The 21,019-nt window shown below is 37.4% G+C and overlaps 1 protein-coding gene across 3 annotated transcripts in view; it reads right to left on the reverse strand.

The window, feature by feature from the left end:
• The window catches only part of Ppp1cb (protein phosphatase 1 catalytic subunit beta), a 40,051-nt gene extending 20,134 nt beyond the window's left edge, over positions 1–19,917 (reverse strand). Inside the window, exons 1-2 of one of the 3 annotated variants that reach the window (XM_005005044.4) lie at positions 19,791–19,917; positions 19,364–19,503 (exon numbers count right to left, since the gene is read on the reverse strand). In XM_005005044.4, coding sequence (XP_005005101.1) covers positions 19,364–19,415 — 52 coding nt within the window. In that variant the 5' untranslated portion in view covers positions 19,416–19,503; positions 19,791–19,917. Of the gene's footprint in view, positions 1–19,363; positions 19,504–19,657 lie in introns of all 3 variants that reach the window. The other 2 variants (XM_005005043.4, XM_005005042.4) reach the window with 2 other exon arrangements.
• Between the last annotated feature and the right edge of the window lie 1,102 nt (positions 19,918–21,019).

Here is a 21,019-nt window from a genome sequence, read left to right on the forward strand (position 1 = left end):
ATGACTAATTATGTATCTCTAACTTTTAGAGGTATAAAATGCTAGCTATTCCAACCCACAAAAACTAAAATTTACCAAATTGTATTTCACTGATTCTAAAATGCACATTTCACTCAGCAGTATCTTTGAAATTATGCCATACAGTAACTGCTTATGTTTACAACTGCCAAGATGGATGTGGTGGCCACACAGCTGTAACCCCAAGCACTCTGGAGGCTGAGGCAGGAGGATCATGGCAAGTTTGAGACCAACCTGGGCTACAAAATGAGTTCAAGGCCAGCCTGAACTGCATATCAAGATCCTGTCTCAAAAACATAAAAAGCAAAACAAACAAAAAACCCCACAATTGGCAGTGGCTTTTTCCCTCTTGATGGCACATAAAATTGCATATCCTAATCATGCGTAGTGTTAAGAGTTGATAAAATCCTTTTAGAGGAACTAAAGGTTCTTCTAAATGTCAAGCCTTTGGCAAGTGATCAAATATAAATGCACAAGCCAAATGTGTAGGAAAATCAAGTAGACATGTCAGAGCAATTCCAATTGTTATTTCTAATTCAAAAGTCATGCTCCCTTGTTCACTTCCAGATTTCAAAAAGCACTTCAAATTTCTCAGTTATCTGAAAAAAGAAATCAGCTGCCTTTTTGCATACATGAAACAATGAGACTGCTATTACAATATTTATAATAGACTTCATCATTTGGATTTAATGAGTCTAGACATAAAGTGTTTCATTGGATTAAGATGCGATTATAAATCTGCATACTTCCTTAGGTTCAAAGCACTTCACACCAATCGTTTCATTTTGTCCCTTTCATATCCCAGGAATAAGAAAGGAAAATTATTATCTCCACTGTACAATGAAAGAATAAGATTAGGGGGCTGGGGATTTAGCTCAGCTGCATAAGCGCCTGCCTTGCAAGCAGGCAGTCGTGAGTTCGATCCCCGGTACCAGTAAAAACGGAAAAGACAAAAAAAAAAAAAAAAAAGAAAGAATAAGATTAAATAATTTTGCATAAAATTGTAACATCCAGGTTTTACAAGATTGGAGAAAATAAAAAAGCAGCAGAAAGGATTCAGAACCAGTGTTCTAACTCATAGGAAGAATTCTTTCTACTTTGTCATATAAAACTTTTAAGATAAAAAATTTCCTGGAAAAAAATTCTAACCTATACATACTATTCTTATTATCAAGCAGAAACTATTTTGAGGTATTATGTAAAAGCAGTATACTAACATTACATGAGTGAATCAATGAATTTTTAACTATTCTACACATAAGTAACCACCCAGGCTAAGATACAGAATGGCAGGTGAACATGGTGACGCACACCTGTAATGCTAGCAGTCTGGAAAGTGCAGGCAGGAGGATCTCAAGTCCAGCCTGGGCGATTTAAGTTACTTAGACCCTGTCTCAAAATAAAACGAAAGAACATGGGCTGGGCTCCATGCAAAGGCTCAGGGTTCAATCCTCAGCCCTGGAAAAAGAAAAAAGCACAGCATTCTTTGGGATGGATGCATTTACGCACATTGCTTATTTACGCACACATAACGTAAGAGCAAAATTCAAGTCACAGAGAAGACTTAGTTTTATTTAGCAAATAGCACAGGTTTTCCAAAGTAGCTACACCAAAGTATAACTTTTAAGCCTTTGTTCATTTCTAAAACTGGACTGACTTTTTTCTCTACTTTTTCTTTAATGAACCTACAATCTTATCTTCATCTTTTGAGGGATTATTCCCTTATGTATCTTCTAGAGGCTTATTGTTTTAGACTATTTCATTCTATAATCCCTCTCAAAGTAGTCTGTCTGAAATAAAAAGTCAGGATCATTCTTTCCCTCACTAAATGACTTTTTGGCAACTTCACAGAAAAAAATCAAGCAACTGCACTCAAATGGACCTGTTTCTGGACACACTATGTCTTCATTACCTCTGTTGCTGAGCCAATATCCATTATCAAAAGATAAAAGAGGAAAGGTTTACTTGTCCTACAGTTTGTAAAGGTGTCAGTCCATAATTGGCTGGTTCCAAGGCACAGTGGCACGTGGCAGAGTGGGCACTGCAGAAGGAAACAGTTCACTGCACGTTGAAGGCAGAAAAAACAAGCAAGGGAAACAAGTCTCTTTCTGTTCTTTATACTGTATCCAGGCGTCCGAGATTAGGGCAGTGCCAAAACCAATTAGTGGGTTGATTTAATAGTAATCACACACCCTTCACCTCAGCATCACACACTCTAGATTCAGCCACTTCTGAAAAAGTCCATCTGTGACCGCAACAGGTTTTGGGGGAACATCTGGACCCAAAGCATGACACTATATAACTGGCCTGGGTCTATCTACCCTGACCCTAAACTTGTGGAAGTTTTCATTGGAAAACAGATGAGTCTAGGAAAAACTGACATCTTAACAATGTCAAGTCTTCAAATTCATGAACTTTGTATCTCCTCTTTTACTTAAATTGTCATTTATTTCAGTGCTGCCTTGTAGTTTTTACTGTCAAGTGTGTTTAGTATTTATTGTGGTAGTCTTGTATATTTTTATTATACTGATTTTGAGGGGCCTGCTATTGTAAACATGTTTTCTTACTGCATTTTCCAAATGTTTGGTGTTTTTTATACAGAAATATAACTGATTTGTATATACTAACTTGATAAGGTATTACAACACTTCACAGTTTTCTTTGATAAGTGCACAAGCATATCATTTATGGAAACTTTTAATCCTTCTCCAATCTTTGAATTTTTAATTGTTCTCTTTGATTCACTGAGGACCATCAGGACAATATTGAATAGAAGTGATGTTTCTAATCCTACATCTTGTTCTTAAATTGGGAAAAAGGCATTCAATATTTCACCACTAAGAAACATATTGCTGGTTTTATACATTTCACCATCTTCCAAAAAATTGGTCTGTATTCCTAGTTTACTAAGAATTTTTGTCATTAAGAGGCATTAAAATTTAGGAAACATTTTTCACTGGGATAATCTATGAGTTTGCCCCTTTATTTTGTTTTTGTGTTCTATCTTGACTTTTCCTTTCTTTGTGTAGTGAGGCAATAGAGACTGAACCCCGAGCCACTGTGCTACATCCTCAGCCCTTTTTTAATTTTTTATTTTGAGACAAGATTTCACAACTAGATTTGTCCAAGCTGGGCTCCTTACAATATTCCTGCCATGATCTTCCACAATGGTTATATCACATGCATCCATTAGGAGGCCTGGTTTATTTTAACTGATTTCTCAGTGTTGAGCTAAGGCCTGATCTCTAGAATAAACAAGCTTATAGCTTATTTCCATTAACTTTCTAATATACAGCAAGATTCTATTTAGCAATATTTTGCTCAGGATTTTTGTGGCCATATTTGTAAGATATTCATGGCCAGTAAATTGTTATTTAGTCATCAAATTTTGGTGTAAGGGTTGTGCTGGCTTCATGAAACAAGTTGGGAAGTGTTATTTCTTTTTTTCTTTACTATAAGATACTACAAAATTGATGTAAGTTCTTTCTTTCTTTTTTTTAAAGACAGGGTCTCGCTACCTAGTTCAGACTGGACTTGAATTTGCTACCTATCCAAGGCTGGCCTCGAACTCACAAGATCTTCCTGCCTCACTTCCTGAATGCTCAGATTACAGGCATGTGCCACTATGCTCAGTGTAATCTGCCTAAATAATTAAGCTTACTAGCACTGTTTTCATTCTTTAAAAAACGTTACTTTTCTCTGAACAATGAGACTAGATTATATAAACCAAGCCCCTTTACTGCTTCACGCATCATTCGCATGCAAAATTACGTACTGCATTTGTTTACTTATTTTAGCCTCCTTTATCTTTACTGATAGCAGCAATTTGTTTTATTTTTACCTTTTTTGGGTGGCTGTTCTGAGGCCTGGGGATTGAACCTAGAGTTTTTGCAAAGACCTACCATATAACTCCACCCTTTTTATTTACTTTTCTTTTGAGACAAGATCTTGCTAAATTACTAACTTGCCCAGATTGGTCTTAGACTTGTGATTTTCCTGCCGGAATTTGCTGTTAGTCTTTCTAGAAGTTTAAATTTTATTAATATTTCATTTTTTAAAAAACATACACTGTCTTTTCTTTTTTTCCTCTCACTTAGTGGTTGCTCCAGGGATTACAAATGTCTTTTGCACATAATTTAAAATCCATCAAGCAAAATAGTTATTTTGGTTTTTGAGACATCTCACTGTATATTTTAAGCTGACCTTGAATTCACTGTGATCCTCCTGCTTCAGTCTCCTGAGTGCAGGATTAAAAAGCATGTGCTACCATACCCAGCTCTGAAATTATTTTATTTTTTGTCTTTTTCCCCTATTTTTTGTCTTTTTAAGACAGGGTCTCACTATGCAGTTTAGGCAGCTCTTAGGCTCATTTTGTAGCCCAGGCTGGTCTTGAACTTGCAGTGATCCTCCTGATTGCTGGGATTAGAGTGCTGAGTGTGTGCCACTACACCTGGCTCAAAATTATTTTAAACAGTCCACATTAATTTATATTTACTGAGATATTCCTTATTGCCTATTTCTTTCCATGGTTCTCTGCTTAGCAGCTTTTTTATTTTTTTAAAATACAAACAGCTGTAGCATTTTCTAGTGCCAGGCTATTAGCAAAACAGATTATCTTAGCTCTAGTTTCTATTTTGTATTCACTTGTGAAGTGCATGTGCATTAGATCTACAAGTCAGTACCACCTTTTTCAGTGCTTTATTTACAAAGAATACTGTACTCTTCTGGCCTTTGTAGCTTCTGGGGATAGATTAGCCATTATTTCTACCACTGTTCTGACTCAACGCTGGTACTTTTTATAATTTTCATGTCTGTCTGGGGTCTGTCTCAGTCAGTTAAGTCTGACTGGCTTCAGTATGATTTTTCTTGTTCTTTGCCTTCTTGGAATGCAGTTTATACTGTGTTTTCATTTCTTTTTCTAGTTTAGAAATGCACTCTTTCTCAATATTCTCTCTGTCCACCTACATATCATGTATTTCCTCTTTTTCTGAGACTTATCATACATTAGCTCTTTCCAGTATGTCCCCCATGTCTCTTATATCCTCTTCTCTCAATTTTTTTTCTTTCTCAGCATGAGATAATTTCTATGGAAACTTTTTCTCCTAGCATATTACTCTACTGTACTGTTTTACTGATAAACTCAACAAGTAAATGCTTAAATTTATTTCAGGCATAGAGTATCAATGTCTGACAAAATTCATCTTCCTCATTATGAGTGTATTAATTAAAGTCCATGTTTGAATAACTAACATGTGAATCATCTGTTGCTGTTTCTTTGTCTTCCTCTCTAGGTTTATGGTCAATTCAGCCCTGTATTATTTTGCTTAATGAAATATTAATTATGAATGAAATACTGTAAAAAATCTAGATGACATTTTTCTCCAAAGAGGGCTGTTTCCTTTTAGCAGCAGAGGAGTAGTGACTCGTCCACATTTTCCCAAGGGCCAGTCTAATTCAGTATTACCCAGTGCCAGAGAATGGCCATGATACAGTCTGAACAGAAATCTTGGTATAAGTCTCCTGTAGCTTGGCAAGGCTTGAACTTTTAAGTTCAGAGGGAACTAACGATTTTGAGGTCTTTATGTAGTTCATTTTTCCCTGAGACTTAAAATTTCAAACTACCTTTAGACTTCTACCTTTCCTATCCAGTCAGGTTAGATTGCCAGTTTTGTGCCTGGAATGTCTACTCCTATTTATCATGATCTGGGAAATGCCTCCAGGAAAAATAGCGCCAGTGATACATACTGGTGAGCTCATACACTGTATGCTTTCTTTCTATCAAATTTCAAAAGCTCTTCAGAATTTTCAGGGCTGTTGCTTTTTAACAATGGAATAGCTGCTCAGAAGAATAGGTACCAAAAACGTGCTTAAATGACACTAGAAAGTCAAGTGAATGCACAAAAAATCTGGAGGAATACCTTGCCAAGGATTAAACACCAAACTTGTTTTACCTTATCAGTCACATAACTTTGGTGGAAATACAAAAGTTTCCTGACTCTTACCTACTAAGATAATCTTTCTGTACGATCATATTTACATCAGACAGGTGGAAAAACTACACCAGAATTCAGCAAACTAGGCCTAAAGGTCAAACCTGGCTTGATACAAGTTTATACACAGCCTGTGGACTAAGAATAATTTTTTACATTTTTCAAAAGTTTAGGAAAATGTAAAAATAATACTTTGTAACACGTACACATTATAATAGTTAACTTTTAAAAAATACATAATTGAAACAGTGTTGATAAACTTAATTACTTTGGTCTGCTTATTATCAATAGACCTTTTTATTATGGCAGAGTTGAGTGGCATTCTTACTGTTTCACACTGCTTCTCAGTGTGCAAGTTATAAAAAGGCAGTTAAAACTTGACAGCATCTTGGGTGTCATGCTTACTGCTGTACCACATTTCATTTTCTTTTATTACCAGTGCCAATGAAGAAAAGCGGACTCTGAATATCATGCTTGTAAAAGTATTATTTTGATAATTGAAAGGTTAGGCACTGTTTATTATGCAACACCACTAAAGCTGTGCTGAGAGAAAACAAACAGTACATGTTGACATTATGAAACCAAGTATTTACCATGACACTCCCAATTCATAGGAAAGCAATGGTCAGGAGAAAAAAACAAAAAACAAAAACAAGCCTGTAGCTAAACTAAGTTTCCAACCAGCATATATGTTAGCAGAGTGAGATAAATGTTATGTTATCCATGGTGAGTTTACAGGATTAAATTGTATTTGATTGGAAAAATCAAGTAAATTGTTTTTACATGATGCTCTACATAGAACACTCCAAAAACTCCACCAAAAGACTACTAGATTTAATAAGCAAATTCAGTAACGTAGCTGGTTACAAAGTCAACACTCAAAATTCAATAGCATTCCTGTACAATAACAAATTCACTGAAAGAGAACTCAGGGAAACAACACCCTTCACAATAACATCCAAAAACTGAAATTCCTAGGAATCTAACAAAGGATATTAAAGACCTCTATATTGAAAACTATAGTGCTCTGAAAAAGATATTATAAAATGGAGAAATATCCTGTGCTCTTGGATGGAAGAACCAATATAGTGAAAATGGCCACACTTCCAAAACTGCTATATAATGCAACCTCAATCAAAATTCCAATAGCACATTTCACAGAATTAGAGGAACAATCCTAAAATTCATCTGGAACCAGAAGAGACCCAGCATAGAGAAGGCAGTCCTGGGCAACAAAGACAAGACAAAGCGCATCACAATCCCTGACTTGAAATTCTACTGTGAAGCTACTGTGATAAAAAAAAAAAAAACAAAAAACAAAAAACAGCTGGTACTGGCAAAAAATAGACCTGAAGATCAATGGAACAAACTACAAGATGTGGAAACAACTCCAAATTCACTAAGCTACTTTATCTTTGACAAAGGTGCCAAATATAGCCTCTTTAATAAATGGTGCAAAAAAATGACTCTACACATGCCCAACATTAAAACTGGACCCATATTTTTCACCATGAATTAGGTAAAATCGGAATGGATCAAAGATTTTAATATTAAAGCAGAAACCTTAAATCTGGAAGATAGAATATGTAAAAATCTTAAAGACATTGATGTAGGTAGAATTCATGAACAAAACCTTGACTGCACAGAATTATCACAAAGAATCAACAACTGGGATCTCAGTCTACTGAAAAGCTTTTGCATAGCAAAGGAAACCAACAGAGTGAAAAGACAACCCACAACATGGGGAGAAAACGTTTGCCACTGTGCCTCAGACAAAAGATTACTATTAAGAACATATAAAGCACTCAAAAAAAAAAAAATCAGTTCTCTTAGATTTAAATACCCAATACGAAAATGGGCATCTGAGATGAATACACACTTCTCAGATGAGGAAATACAAACAGCAAACGAATATGTGGAAAAAAGTTCATCACTGGCCATTTGATAGATGCAAATTAAAACAACACTTGAGATTCCACCTCAACCCAGAAAGAATGGCTAGTATCAAGGAATCAACCAGTAACAAATGCTGGAAGGACTGTTGAGAAAAAGGAACTCTTCTCCACTGTTGGTGGAAGTGTAGACTGGTGCAACCATTTTGGAAATCATTGTGGAAACTCCTCAAAAAACTAGGATTGGAAGTCCCATTCAACCCAACTATTTCTCTTCTGAGTGTCTTCCCAAAAGAATAAAAAAACATCATACCACAGCAAGATATGTGCACCCATGTTTGTAGGAGCACAATTTGTAAAAGCTTGGAAAGCAACATACATGCCCACTGACTGAGAAATGGATAAAACAGATGTGATATTTTTATATAATGAAGTACTACTCAGCCATAGAGGATAAACTGGAGACTTTTATAGGTAGATAGATACAAACTTGAGATCATACTCATAAGTGAAATAAAGATGCATGTGTGAACATCGTATTGTCTCACTACTGTGATACTGAAAAAACATGCATATATACACACACATATACACTACATATATACACACATATGTATATGTACATAAAAATAGTTGAGATAGTTATACGACTGATATATCTCTGAGGTTCATCGAAGAGAAAGATTTATGCTGGTATTGTTTGGATGATTGAAAACAGTATTTTGTGCTCTGGATGAATGATTTGGGGATAATAATACACAATGTATGTACCATTGTTGCCCCCTGTGAAATTGCTTTACTTTTTTCTTTTCTCTTTGAAATAAAATGGATTAAAAAAAAGTCTTGAGACAACAGACTTTAAAAACTACTAGCCTTCCTGTAAGAACAGTTGACTGATGATTTGAGGATACAGAGAGCATTCACAATTAATAAACAAGCTGTGATTTTGAAAAGCTTTCCTTGATAAGCTAACAGATATTACCAATACTTCAAAGTTGTTTGAGAAGTCAATGGTGAATTTGAAGTGACTAAAGTTTGTTTCTATGAATAGTGTATGTGGAACAACTATAGGCAGTACTATTTTCAAAGCTGGGAAAAACATTTTAGTAAACCTGCAGTGCAATCTGCTCACACATGTTACAATGCATAGTGGTAAAAATACACATGTTGTAGAAAATGTCTTTGTTGGACAATTTTATAAAATTTGTAAAAATGTAAGGTGCTCAAAAGTCTACGGTAGTCCAGAGATACAACTCAATGGCACAGGCACAAGGTCATGAGTTCAATCCCTTGTATCAAAAAAAAAAAAAAAAAAAAAAAAAAAAAAATCTATGGTGTAGTTATTCTATGGAAAAATATCTTAATCAATCACGTGTAGTAAAACCTGTTGTATCCATGGCTGACTGCAATGTACTCAGTGACCAACAGCTGTAATCCCACGACTTTGGCAGGCTAATGAACGAGAACCTCACATCTGAGTCCAGTCTGGGCCACTTACTGACAGTGAGACCCTGTCTCAATATAACAAATACATAAAAGGCCTAGGGAATGTAACTCAGTGCAAAGGCCCTGGGGTCAATTCCCACTATGCCACTCAGCAGTTCAGCACCTTAGCAATGATAACTTAGTGATTTTTTTTTAACTCAACGTTGATAATGGCTTTTTTTTTAAAATAGAAGAATCATCTTCAATTAGTATTAGCAAGTACAGAACAGAACAGTCTTAGATCTGGCTGCAAACCGGTTGTTTTTTAATGAATTCAACCTGAGATTATAAAGGAAACTACCTTATTTGCAAGTTTACACTGTTTTGAGTTCTTCTGACAACAACTAGTATTATTTGAGTCCAAAGTAAGCTGCTTCTTACACTTTCCATACTGTTAAAAATTAAAACAAGTGAAATCTTTATTCCTACACAAATTTGCAGCAGGAATATTTTCCAAGCTCCAATCGTAGCATTTTTCAGATCTTAATTCAAGTATGAAAGAAATTTATACACAACAAAATTCACTTAACTGTGCATGTGAAGAGCTTCCATCTAATTCTATCTGAAAGCAATATGCAACGTAATAATACACTAAAAGGCAAGTATCAAGAGAATTCCATACATGCTTCCCAAGTGATGAATACGCACAACTAAAATCAAACACTCACACTAACAACATTATGGTATTTGGTGGTTCTTATCTGTGAAGATAATTTCCATGATGAAATACATAAAATTTCATTACAGATCATCATCCACCAACAAAGTCATTTTCTAATGTCAAAGTCATTGCAGTGGGACTGGTGATACAGTCCTATAATCCCAGCACTCTGGGAGGCTGAGGCAAGAAGATCACAAATTCCAGCCCAGCTTGTACCATTCAGTGAGACTCTATTTCAAAATAAAAAAGGGTTCAGTGTTAAAGTCCTGGGTGTATTATTCTCCAGTATCCCAGTGGAGGACTACCAGGCAAGCTCCCCTTAAAAGAAGGCCATTTGCCTCCCTTTTGGCTAACCCTTGCCCTACTTCCTACTATTAATATGTACAGAGTTGGCTAGGATTACACTCTACCCCTCTCAACTGGCTTTAAGCAATGCAATATAGAAGTGGTAGATTTGAATTTACTAAAATTCCAATAACTGTTCCCTGGGATTACAAATATAAACTCCTCTGGATTGAGACAAGGTTCAGATCAGGTTCCCTGTACCTCTACTCAAAAGCCCCATACACTCACCTCTTGCAATCAATTAACTCAGAACACTAACTCAGATTGAATCTCAAGCCAAATGTCATCCTTCTCCAAAATAATTTCATTCATCTAGTGATTACAAAAAATTATTCTCAACCATCATATTCTACATTTTTTACTTATGTTAAAAAATTTCCAATATACATTTGTCTTCTAAATTATAAAAGGTATATGATGTCTTTGTGTATTGTATGCATATCAAATTTTATTTTTCACTATCATCTCAGCAAATAGTTAAAACTGCTTTCTGTAAGAGACAGCAAAAGGTAATGAGTTATCTCAATTGACAGTTCAGTCAGAGCCAGCCAAATAAAAAAATGCACAATTAAAATCATACCAAAAGAAGTAAGCCATTTATGCCTGTTTGCCACATAAAATCTTAGTAATCTTCCCTAACCACGGGTATTTTAATTTCTCTTTACTCTATTCCACTACCTTTCATTCAAGGTTACACTCTAAGTAATGGCAGTTAATCTGATTTCCTAAAAACCGAGGGAGGCAATTTTTCCATATTTAGCACAAAAGTAGGCCTTTAAGCAACAAAAGGTAAAATATTTATGATTAGCTAAATCCAACTTTGGATTTTAAGTGAAAGAATCCGGGAGTTGTCATATTTTCAGCTTATGCTAGGTCTGCTCTGTGTAACACCTCAAACTGGGGTGATTCAGCCTGAGTGTGCACACCAGTAAACAACAGCTAGTACAATAAGAGTAAAGCAGAAAAATGATTGCTATAAGTAAGGGACAGACATTTCAGGAACGGAGAAAGGAGCTGATTCTCACTGTGTTAACATCTGCATTGATGGTACGAAAAGCAGTATTAAGTCAAACTGCTGGCATCTTAACATACACCAAGTTAGAGGCACCAAACTATACTGGTAATCGTTGAGTTGTTCACAGCCATGCATCTGAGGTGAAATACAAAAATTAGTTTTTCTAAGTTGTATGATAAATTTTATTAAATCTTAATCCCCAAATAGATGTCTTTTTAATCTGTATCAAATAGAAAGTACTTCTAAAGCACTTCTGCTTCACACCATAATACAGTATCTGTTTTTTAAAAAAAAACCTCACCATACTACTTTATTTACAACCTGATCTAAGTATTCTTTTCACAAAACACCCTTTACTGTAATTCTAAAAATACTGTATATGGGGTGTCAACATTTAGACATCTATATAATTCAGCTGAAACTGTTCCCTAATGACCAATGTGTATTACACAATCAAGCTTAATGTCAATTTAAAGTAGTAGATAGATTCCTGGAGTCATAGAAAAAAAATTCACTGGTAATATTTTAGATTCCATATTGCAACTAACCTGCGAAAACTACCACTATGTGATTTTTTTTGGAGACAGAGTCTCACTATGTAGTTCAGACCAGCCTTGAACTCACTGCTCCTCCCGCCTCAGCCTTAGTGCTGTGGTTACAGGTATGTATCTGGCCTGTACTATATGATCTTATATATCACAGAGTATTCTCAATTATCAAAAAAGGCTATTAAAGTACTCTCCCGAACTACGTATCTATTATGAATAGATTTTCTTTATATACATCAGTTAAAATAACAGATTCAGCAGCAAATTCAGCTGTTTGTCGTAAGACATTAGATAGGCTTTTCACAAATAAGTACTCGTCTCATTTAATAAATGACTTTTCTTTTTCACAAAAACATTATGCTAAAATGTAATGGGTTGTTAGTTTCAAGGAATTAATGGGTTTCATTTTTTTACAATAAGGTCTCACTATGTAGTTCAGGCCAGTCTTAACCTCACTATGTAGCCCAGGCTGGCCTCAAATTCTTGGCAATCCTCCTGTTTTAGCCTCTGGAGTTCTAGGATCACAGGCATGTGCCACTACACCTGGTCTGTACCTTTTTTTTTTTTTTTTTTTTTAAAGAATAGGTATTTTTAAATTCTCAGTTTTAATTTCAAACATGATACTGATAACTCAAAAGTTCGTATCCTCAAGTTTGCAGACCCTTTTCAAAATTTAGTACCAAATGGGGAAGGTACACGGCTCAGGAGCATAAATAACTATCACCTAATAGCTTACTTTCATGTGCCAAAAACTGAAGTATTATCTTTTTATCTTTACACAAACATCATGAAATAGATGCTTACTATCATTCCCCCCATAGGCAAAAGAATCTGGAACAGAGTTGGAATTTAAAGGCACCCAAAACCTGCATACTTAACATTTGAGTAAATTATCTGATATCATTCAGGATTCAACAGCTATTGTAGCTGGGATCTGAAATGCACAAAATCTACTCCTTCCTATTATTATTAATATAAACCTTATTTTACCATTAACAGGTTTGTAAGCATCTCATTCAGGAGTCTGGTCATTTTCTCTATTTTTTTAATTACTATATTCCCTGTGGTGAGTTGATACACCATGCATGTAACACTTCTCAATTCTTTTTCTCTCACTCCTTGGACTCAATTATTTGATAAATGTTTAACATAGTAAACCTATAAAGTTTCAGCTCATTTTATTATTTAAAATTTTAAATAGACGTATCATTACTATTAGGTGTAACATTAGAGAGAGCTATGTACAGCCAGATTTTCTTAAACTTCTCTTATTATGACAAATTAACTTCTGATTTCTCTGAATCTTGAAAATAGGAGGTAAGATTAGGAAAATAGTTAAAATGGTGTTAGAAATGTACTAGCTGGGAACTTATGTTACTCAAAAATACTTGGATTAACATTCTTGAAAGAAAACTGTTATGGCAGAATAAGGTGTGTCAAAACCTCCAAGTTACTCTGATAGTACGTATCAAGAATTGAATGCAGTACTCCCCTGAAGATGCCTGTATCTTAATACTTTTACTTGTCTTTGCACAGATGCAGATAAATCTGGGAAGGGAGGGCCCTGAAGCTGGTGATTTTCAGGAAGGTTATGCATACCCTCACAAATCATTATGCTACATACATGAATAATGCAGAGGCAGCATAAAGGACAACCACTACTCTTTCTACTGCATGACAAATACTGCATCAAAGCAAAAATAAAAATTAGCACTTCTTTAATTTTAGGATGAATTTATGCATTTCTGATGTGCATGTTTTAGTATTAGAATACTCTGTCTCCATTAAGTATGTTCATCTTATCAAATGGCAAGTCTTAGCTGGTGTACTGCAGAGCAAGGTGTAAAAAATGACACCAACTAATAATCACACCTTTAGAGTTAACCCAATAAAAAATCTTGGGAGTAAGGTTGAGTAGTACAGTAGTTAAGAAGAAACAGAGTTGTGACATTAATCTTTTTCTCTTCTTTTCTGTCATAAAAGATCCTCTATATTTTCAGGAAGAATAAGCCTTGAAATGGCTATCTGCAGCTGCCAGATGGGCAGCGGTTGCTTCTCAAAGGTATAAAGTTTTATTCAAAATTAAGTTCCAAAAGATTTATTTAACTAGAAATCCCTATCCCCTGCATCTCCAAATCACTGCCAACATACTGACATTTACAAAATATCTCTTCTGTTTGCCTCCCTGTACCTCAAGACTTCAGGATAACCTTTGTTTCAGAAATTTAATGGATTTTAGTATTTTAAAATATCCTGACATTTCTATATATTTATTTTACCAGTTACAAATTAAGAATGCAGACACTGCAATGCATACTCTGCTAAATGATAAATGTGAATAATAAGATATTAAAGAAAAATTCAGGAGAAGCAATTTACTATCTTCCTTACTAATCCTAAATTTCAATATAATCCTTTCTCTAGACTCAAAAACTCCAGCCCTGCACTCAAATAGCCAAATAAAAATACGTCTTGGCTAGTTTTCCAAACCTGGGACATTTTCCCTGAGAAAGCTAAGGTGGGCAAAAGCAATTAGCAGCACTTTCTTCCAACTGCCTAATTGTTAGACTGCTGGGTCAGAACTAAATCCGTGTGGAAGCTTCAAACAGGCTGTGGTAGTTGCTCAAAATTTTAAACATTAGTAATCATATGATCCAATAATTCGATTTCTAATTACATACCCAAGGGAACCAAAAACAAAACTACTAAAAACTTGTATACAGATGTTGACAGCAGCATTATTCACGGGAGCCAAAAGAAAGCCAAGTGTGGTGGCACATGTGTGTGATCCCAGCACTTGGAAGACTGAGGCAGGAAAACTCCTGAGTCTGAGTCCAGTCTAAACTACATGGGATCTTGTCTCAAAACAAACAAGCAAACAAACAAACCCCCAAACAAATGAAACACAGATGAAACACAAAAGACTACATATTGTAATGTTTCGTCATTCGAGATGTAGGTTAAGAGAAAGCAAATCAATATAGACAAATGATCAGTAGCTGCCAAGGCTGAACAAGGAAGACGAAAAGGAGAATGTCTGTGGGATCAGTGTTTTTTGAGGTTATGTGTGGTAATTCTCTGAAGTTGATTGTGGTAATAATTACATAACTCTGGCTATACTACAAACCCTTGAATTATGCGCTTTAAACAGGCAAACTGTGTGGAATGTAAATTATATATAAGCATTCATGAAAAGTTAAGGAGTCTTTGTGTGGCGGTGCATCCCTGTAATTTCAGGAGGTTCAAGCAGAAAGATCTTAGATTTGTACTCAGCCTGGGCAAAGTAGTTGAGAACCCATCTCAAAACAAAAAGGCTTGACATTGTAGCTCCATGTAAAAGTCCTGGGTTCAATTCTCTATGCCAAAAAAGGGGGCAGGGTTAACATGGTTTCATTAATTATTTAATTTTTCAAACTCATTCCTTAAAAAAAAAAAACTTAAAAGGTCACTAAAAGGAAAATTTCCTATTTGCTTTGTCAGTATAAATTTTAAGACTGATCCACAAAAAGAAAAAGGGAGACACAGACTGTAATGATTACAGCAGCACCACAAAAATCAGAAATCTGATTCAAAGCAAAGCAAAAGATGCACTTAAAAAGAAAATCCAGAAATTCTTACAGAGCCATTAGTAAGCCAACGAATACAACTACATTCTACCATGGAGTTCTATATGGTGTAATATTCTACAACTCATGTTGTAATAGGTTCAGCTTTCTGAAAGTGTGGGGGTTTTTTTTTGTTTTGTTTGTTTTTGAGACAGGGTTTGCTGTACAGTCAGCCCAGGCTGGTCTTGAGCTCCAGTCAATCCACCTGCCTTGACCTCCTGAGTGCTGGGATTGCAGTGGTGCACCACAATGCCTAGCTGTGGCAACATGTTTAAAAAATTAAAAAAAAAAAAAAAATTCCTTCACACAGCAAACAGCTTTTGAGATTATTTCTGAATACACTTCAATAAGGAAAAATGTTTATGATGTAATACTCCAAGCAAAATTAACTCATAGACAGCTTTACAGAGAATATTCTAATGATGTACAGTATGTTAAAATTGCAACAAAGGATACCTTTGGGTTGTGGAATTAATTATAGGAACCTTTTTCTTCTTATACTTCTCTATTTCCCAAATTTTCTATTATAAAAATGTATTTTTAATTAGGAAAAAAATCATAAACACAATTTCTACATATTCTCAAATACATGATAAATAATAAACATATTAATTATCACCAACTAGTAAACCCAGTTTTTAAATACTTGGATCAAGTCTGGTTGAGAACAGAGCCGGCATGACCTTAATCACCCAGCATGTTTTCCATACTACTTTCCCAAAACGTCAGTTTCTACTTATCCCATCTCACTTCCTCCAGAATAAAATCAGCACTTAGGGGTCTGAACAAAGTACCCCCAGATGATTCTGCTATATTCCACTCTTACCCTAACTCCTCAGAGAACACCTAAGGAAAAAGCATTTACTGAATGTTCTGGGTTACTCATACAAACTGGCACCAATTTAATCAGTTAAGAACACTATAATAAGCCACAAGAACGTGGTAACAGGGTTACTATAGGGAATAAAGTGAGAGAAACTTTTTGATTTTTTAGGTCTAAACAAACCAATAAAATATAAGAAATATGTACTATCCAAATATGGCATCAATATTTTTGTTTTACATTATAAAAAGCATGAATTTATTAAAATGTTTTAAAAGTTCTCTGAAATATAGCACCAATGATATACCCACCTGAAAATGAAAATACAAACTCCCAAAACATTTACTAAAAGTGTACACTGTATACCTGACTGCTAATTTGATACAATAAAAAAGAAAAACCAGGAATATGTTTCAGAACTATAATAAACTTTTAAAAAAGGAAACCAATTTCTGAATTTTTTACCTCAATGTTGAGAAATTATGGCTGTTTTTAATGAACACATTTTTTTTTTATCGGTACTGGGGATCGAACTCACGACCGCCTGCTTGCAAGGCAGGTGCTTATGCCACTGAGCTAAATCCCCAGCCCCAATTAACACATTTTTATGATACATTATATATATGTAATATTTCTTTGGTACTGGGAATTGAACTCAGGACCTTGTGCTTGCCAGGCATGCATTTATGGCTATATCCCCAGGCCCTGTAACAATGTATTTTAAAGTATATGATAAAAAGGTTAAATCTAGGCTAATTCAAAATTGTGTGCAGTTACTATGTTTGTGAGGAGAGTAGGAAACTGCAGTTACTCTGTCACAATATGTACTGTAATCCCTTGTATGGTACTTCTACTAGGTAGCTTTACAAAACAGCATTCCTTTGAGTTAAATTTGCAATGTAACGCAACTGAAAACCAAAGTAGAGTAGAACTTTGGGGACTAAAAATAATTCTTAGAAGACCCAAGTCTCCTTTGCGCAAGTCTTTGAATAGGTCTAGAGCTGGGGAGGGTAGGCCCTTTGGATACCTAAGTAGTCTAAGGACGCTTTGTGGAACTAAATATTCTTATGCAGGATTAAGACAAAATAAAATTTTTAAAGAAAGGAGGCTAGGAAAAAAACTAGAAAGTCACTTGTTTAGACTGGGAGCTCCTTCAGCGAAGACTGCCTTATCTCGTGCCTGGCACAGAGTACTACAACCACCACTAATAAAATTGAAAGAAAAATGTGTCTAGACTTGAATTTTTACCAAAAGAAAGAATAAAGATTATCCAAAACACACATTCAGTGTGAATTCACAAAAACAATGAAATCACTTAGGATACTTTTCCTATGCCTTTTTTTAAACAATAAGCTTGACTTCACTAGTAAAGTTTAAGTATCGGTAATCATAAAAAAGTTGTATCTGACTTAAAAGGCTCCAGACCAAAAATTTAAAAATACACGAGAGGAATGTACAGTTATATGCCTATAAAGCATATCAATATACATAAAATGAGATGAAATACAAATAAGGTTTAAAATTTTTCAAATTTACAAGTTTAAAATATAAAATTAGCTGTAAGCTTAAATTTCTCCCAGAGTAACCAAGATCCTTCGTACAGCAATGCCCCATCACTATATACTATTTTTCAAAACAAATTTCTCACAGACCAGAAAAGATGTTCACAACTGTTTAAGGTATTTAGGGAATACACTGCAAGCGAATAACCTGATAATAAAAAGATGGCTAAGAGTTCCAAGTAAAACTTTTGGTTTTTATTCAAAAAAAATTTTTTTGGTGGCTCCGGGAATCAAACTCACGACCTCGTGCTTGCCAGGCAGGCAAGCACCTATGCCACTGAGCTAACTCTTCAACCCCTTTTTATTCAATCTTAACTGTTGGAAAGCTCTTACATCTGGAGCAAATGCAACAATTTAGTTACACAAAGGGTACCCACAGAACTGATGTGGTTTTAGTTATCAACGCATTAGCTAAAAGAAGGTCCTCCTCCCAAACAATTTTCTGAGATGATTTTCCAAATATAAAAGACGTAACTGCCTCACTCTAATAATCTTCAGAAAATGTGAAAGCGGGGAATACGTACAGTGCACAAGCAGTCCTTCCAACATGTGTGACGAAGAACTCTAAAATGTTTCAAAAGGCTTAAATTCTTCCCTACACACAGAACAGTCATGATGAAAATGCTACAGCACAGGTTCCCTCCGGCAGAAGACTGCGTTTAACTCCGAATAAAATCCGACGATGAATTAATACCTTTAACCGACGGCCTCTCTTTCTCTGCCTCTTCCCTTTCTTACCCCCTTGTGGCCCTAGTAACACCGAAAACACGAGGGCCTGGAAACTTCAAACGCTGCTAGCACACTTGGAAATACCTTTTTCTGCCTAAAAGAGGCTTCACCACGGGCCTTTATTAAGTTTGTGTAGAAATTAAATTGCTCAAAACCGGTTAAATTTTCAAGACCCAAAGCCAGCGTCTTTTCAGTCAACACACGTACAGATTTCGTATTTCTTAAAGAGTTACCTTCAAACCCGACCAAAGATTCTTTTTCGCCTTTTTGTGATACCAAGTAATAGTGGCGATCGCCAACATCATCCTTTCCGTAAAAAGACTCCGTGCTACACGATCACGTTAAAATGCAGAAAGGATGAAACAAACCTCTAAGAAAGATTTTTACTGAAACTCCCGTTCACAGAGGCAGCGAAGGACAAGGCACAAAGAGGAAAAAGCAGCACACATTCCACGGACGCACAATGCCCAGAGGCCGGCATCCTCGCCCCCTCCCGGGGGTCACCGGAGGCCGGCACGCACGGCTCGGGGAGCTCGCGGCCCTGGGAAAGGCCGGCCCGCAGATGGGCTCGGCGGCCGCGGTCCCCGACCTCCGGGCCCCTCCTCGCCCCGGGGCCCTTGTCTCGCGGGAGCCCAGGGACCCCTCGGCACCGCGGCCAGGGCAGCGCGGAAAGCGGGGCGCCCCACTCACCCTCCAGCAGGCGGGTGATGAGGCTGTCCACGTTCAGCTCCCCGTCCGCCATCTTGTCGGCACCAGACTCTCCTTCCCGGCAGCGGGAACAAGGGCTTCTCGGCGGCGGAGGCTGCGGCGACGGCTCCGCGTTCCCTCACCTACAAGTCACGCGGCGTTTCGACCCCGGCTCCGACTCCCCCCTTTCTCCGGCCCTCCCCCCACCCCCTCCCCGCCGAGCAGCGAGAGCGCGCGCACACTCGGAGTGGCCCACAGTAAATAAATAAATAAACAAGCGAGGGGCCCCCCACGAACCGGGCCGCGTCAGACCCAAGCCGCCACCTCCTACTTCTTCTCCTCCTCCTCCTCCACCTCCTACTCCTCGGCACCGCCCAGCTCCGCAAAGCTCACCAGCGCCGCCGACTGCCCCACCCGCAGCGCCACTCACTCTGCGCGGGCCTTGGCCGCCGCCGCGCCACGAAGCCTTCTGCGCAGGCGCGCGGCGCGAAGTCTTGCGCTCCCCGCCCTGCTCGGGCTTCTGCGCAATCGCAGTGGACTCAGTTGTCCCCTGCTGCCTCGGTCTGCTCACACTTGCATTGCCCTCCCTCCGCAAATCTACTGCGCAGACTCCCTGCGGCGGCGCAGGCGCGGGGCGGAGCCGGGCCCGGGATGCCCCGCCTAGGAAGCTTCGTTTACGCCGAGTGTTCTGAGGCCGGGTTGACCTTCCGCTTTTTCTGCTCCACCGGGCCAGCTGCTTGGCAGGCGTACTGCCTCGCTTTTTTTTTTTTTTCTGGCATTATTCCAGGTTTTGCAAATAATTCTTTATGCTTTTTTTAGCTAGAAAACGCGGACTTGCAATTGCCTGTGTTTGAAACTCAGGCATGTGGGAAGCAGGGACTCTGACATTGAAACTAATAGGTTCTGTGACCTGTTGTCCCCCAAGGTTTATCCCCCAGGTGATCCTGTCTGATATAGTAGTTACAGTGGATCCTAGAAAATCAACAGTAGAACAGTTTTACGTCTTTTCTGCAGTGCTTCTTCACGTGTCTTACGTTTCCACCTGCTCTCTGGGTACCATTTTCTAGTGTTCTGTTCATACCTCCATTGTGTTGCTTAATCGCCCTAGCCTGTAATTGTTTAGGCATTCATCTCCAGGCTCACTCAGCTCCTACAGGATAAAAACATCTTTTTGCCCGCAGCACCCGTCAAGTATCTAGCACATAGGAGAGAGAGATAAAGAGGAACATGAGAGTTTGGAAAGGTTAGTGGACTAGCTTTCTTCCCATCATGTAATACCTCCTCAAGAAGAGAAAGAGAAAGCAGAGCCGTCCAAAGGATTCAGCCAAACCACAGAATGTGACCTGTCTCAGAAAGTGGTCAGGATACAGGCCTTTACCCATGTCATGGGTGCCATGGCGAACTCAGACAATGAAGCTGCCCCAGACCCAAGGTAGTGTGTCCCCCACTAGCATGTCACTCATAATAACTAACATTTACTGTGAGTCCTGTGTGTGCTCTGGCACTGTTTCAGGTGTTATTACACATGTATAATCCTTACAACTGCCCCTTGTGGAAAGTTCATTATTTTTACTCTCTAGATGGTGCAGGATGGTTAAGTACTGAACCCCAGATCACACAGGTTAAGTAAGCAGTAGTGCGGGGTTTCAAAACCAGGCA

Source organism: Cavia porcellus, unplaced genomic scaffold (assembly GCF_034190915.1).
Source record: "Cavia porcellus strain 051 isolate PalLab524CR breed Dunkin Hartley unplaced genomic scaffold, mCavPor4.1 scaffold_1, whole genome shotgun sequence".
Taxonomy (NCBI): Eukaryota; Metazoa; Chordata; class Mammalia; order Rodentia; family Caviidae; genus Cavia; species Cavia porcellus.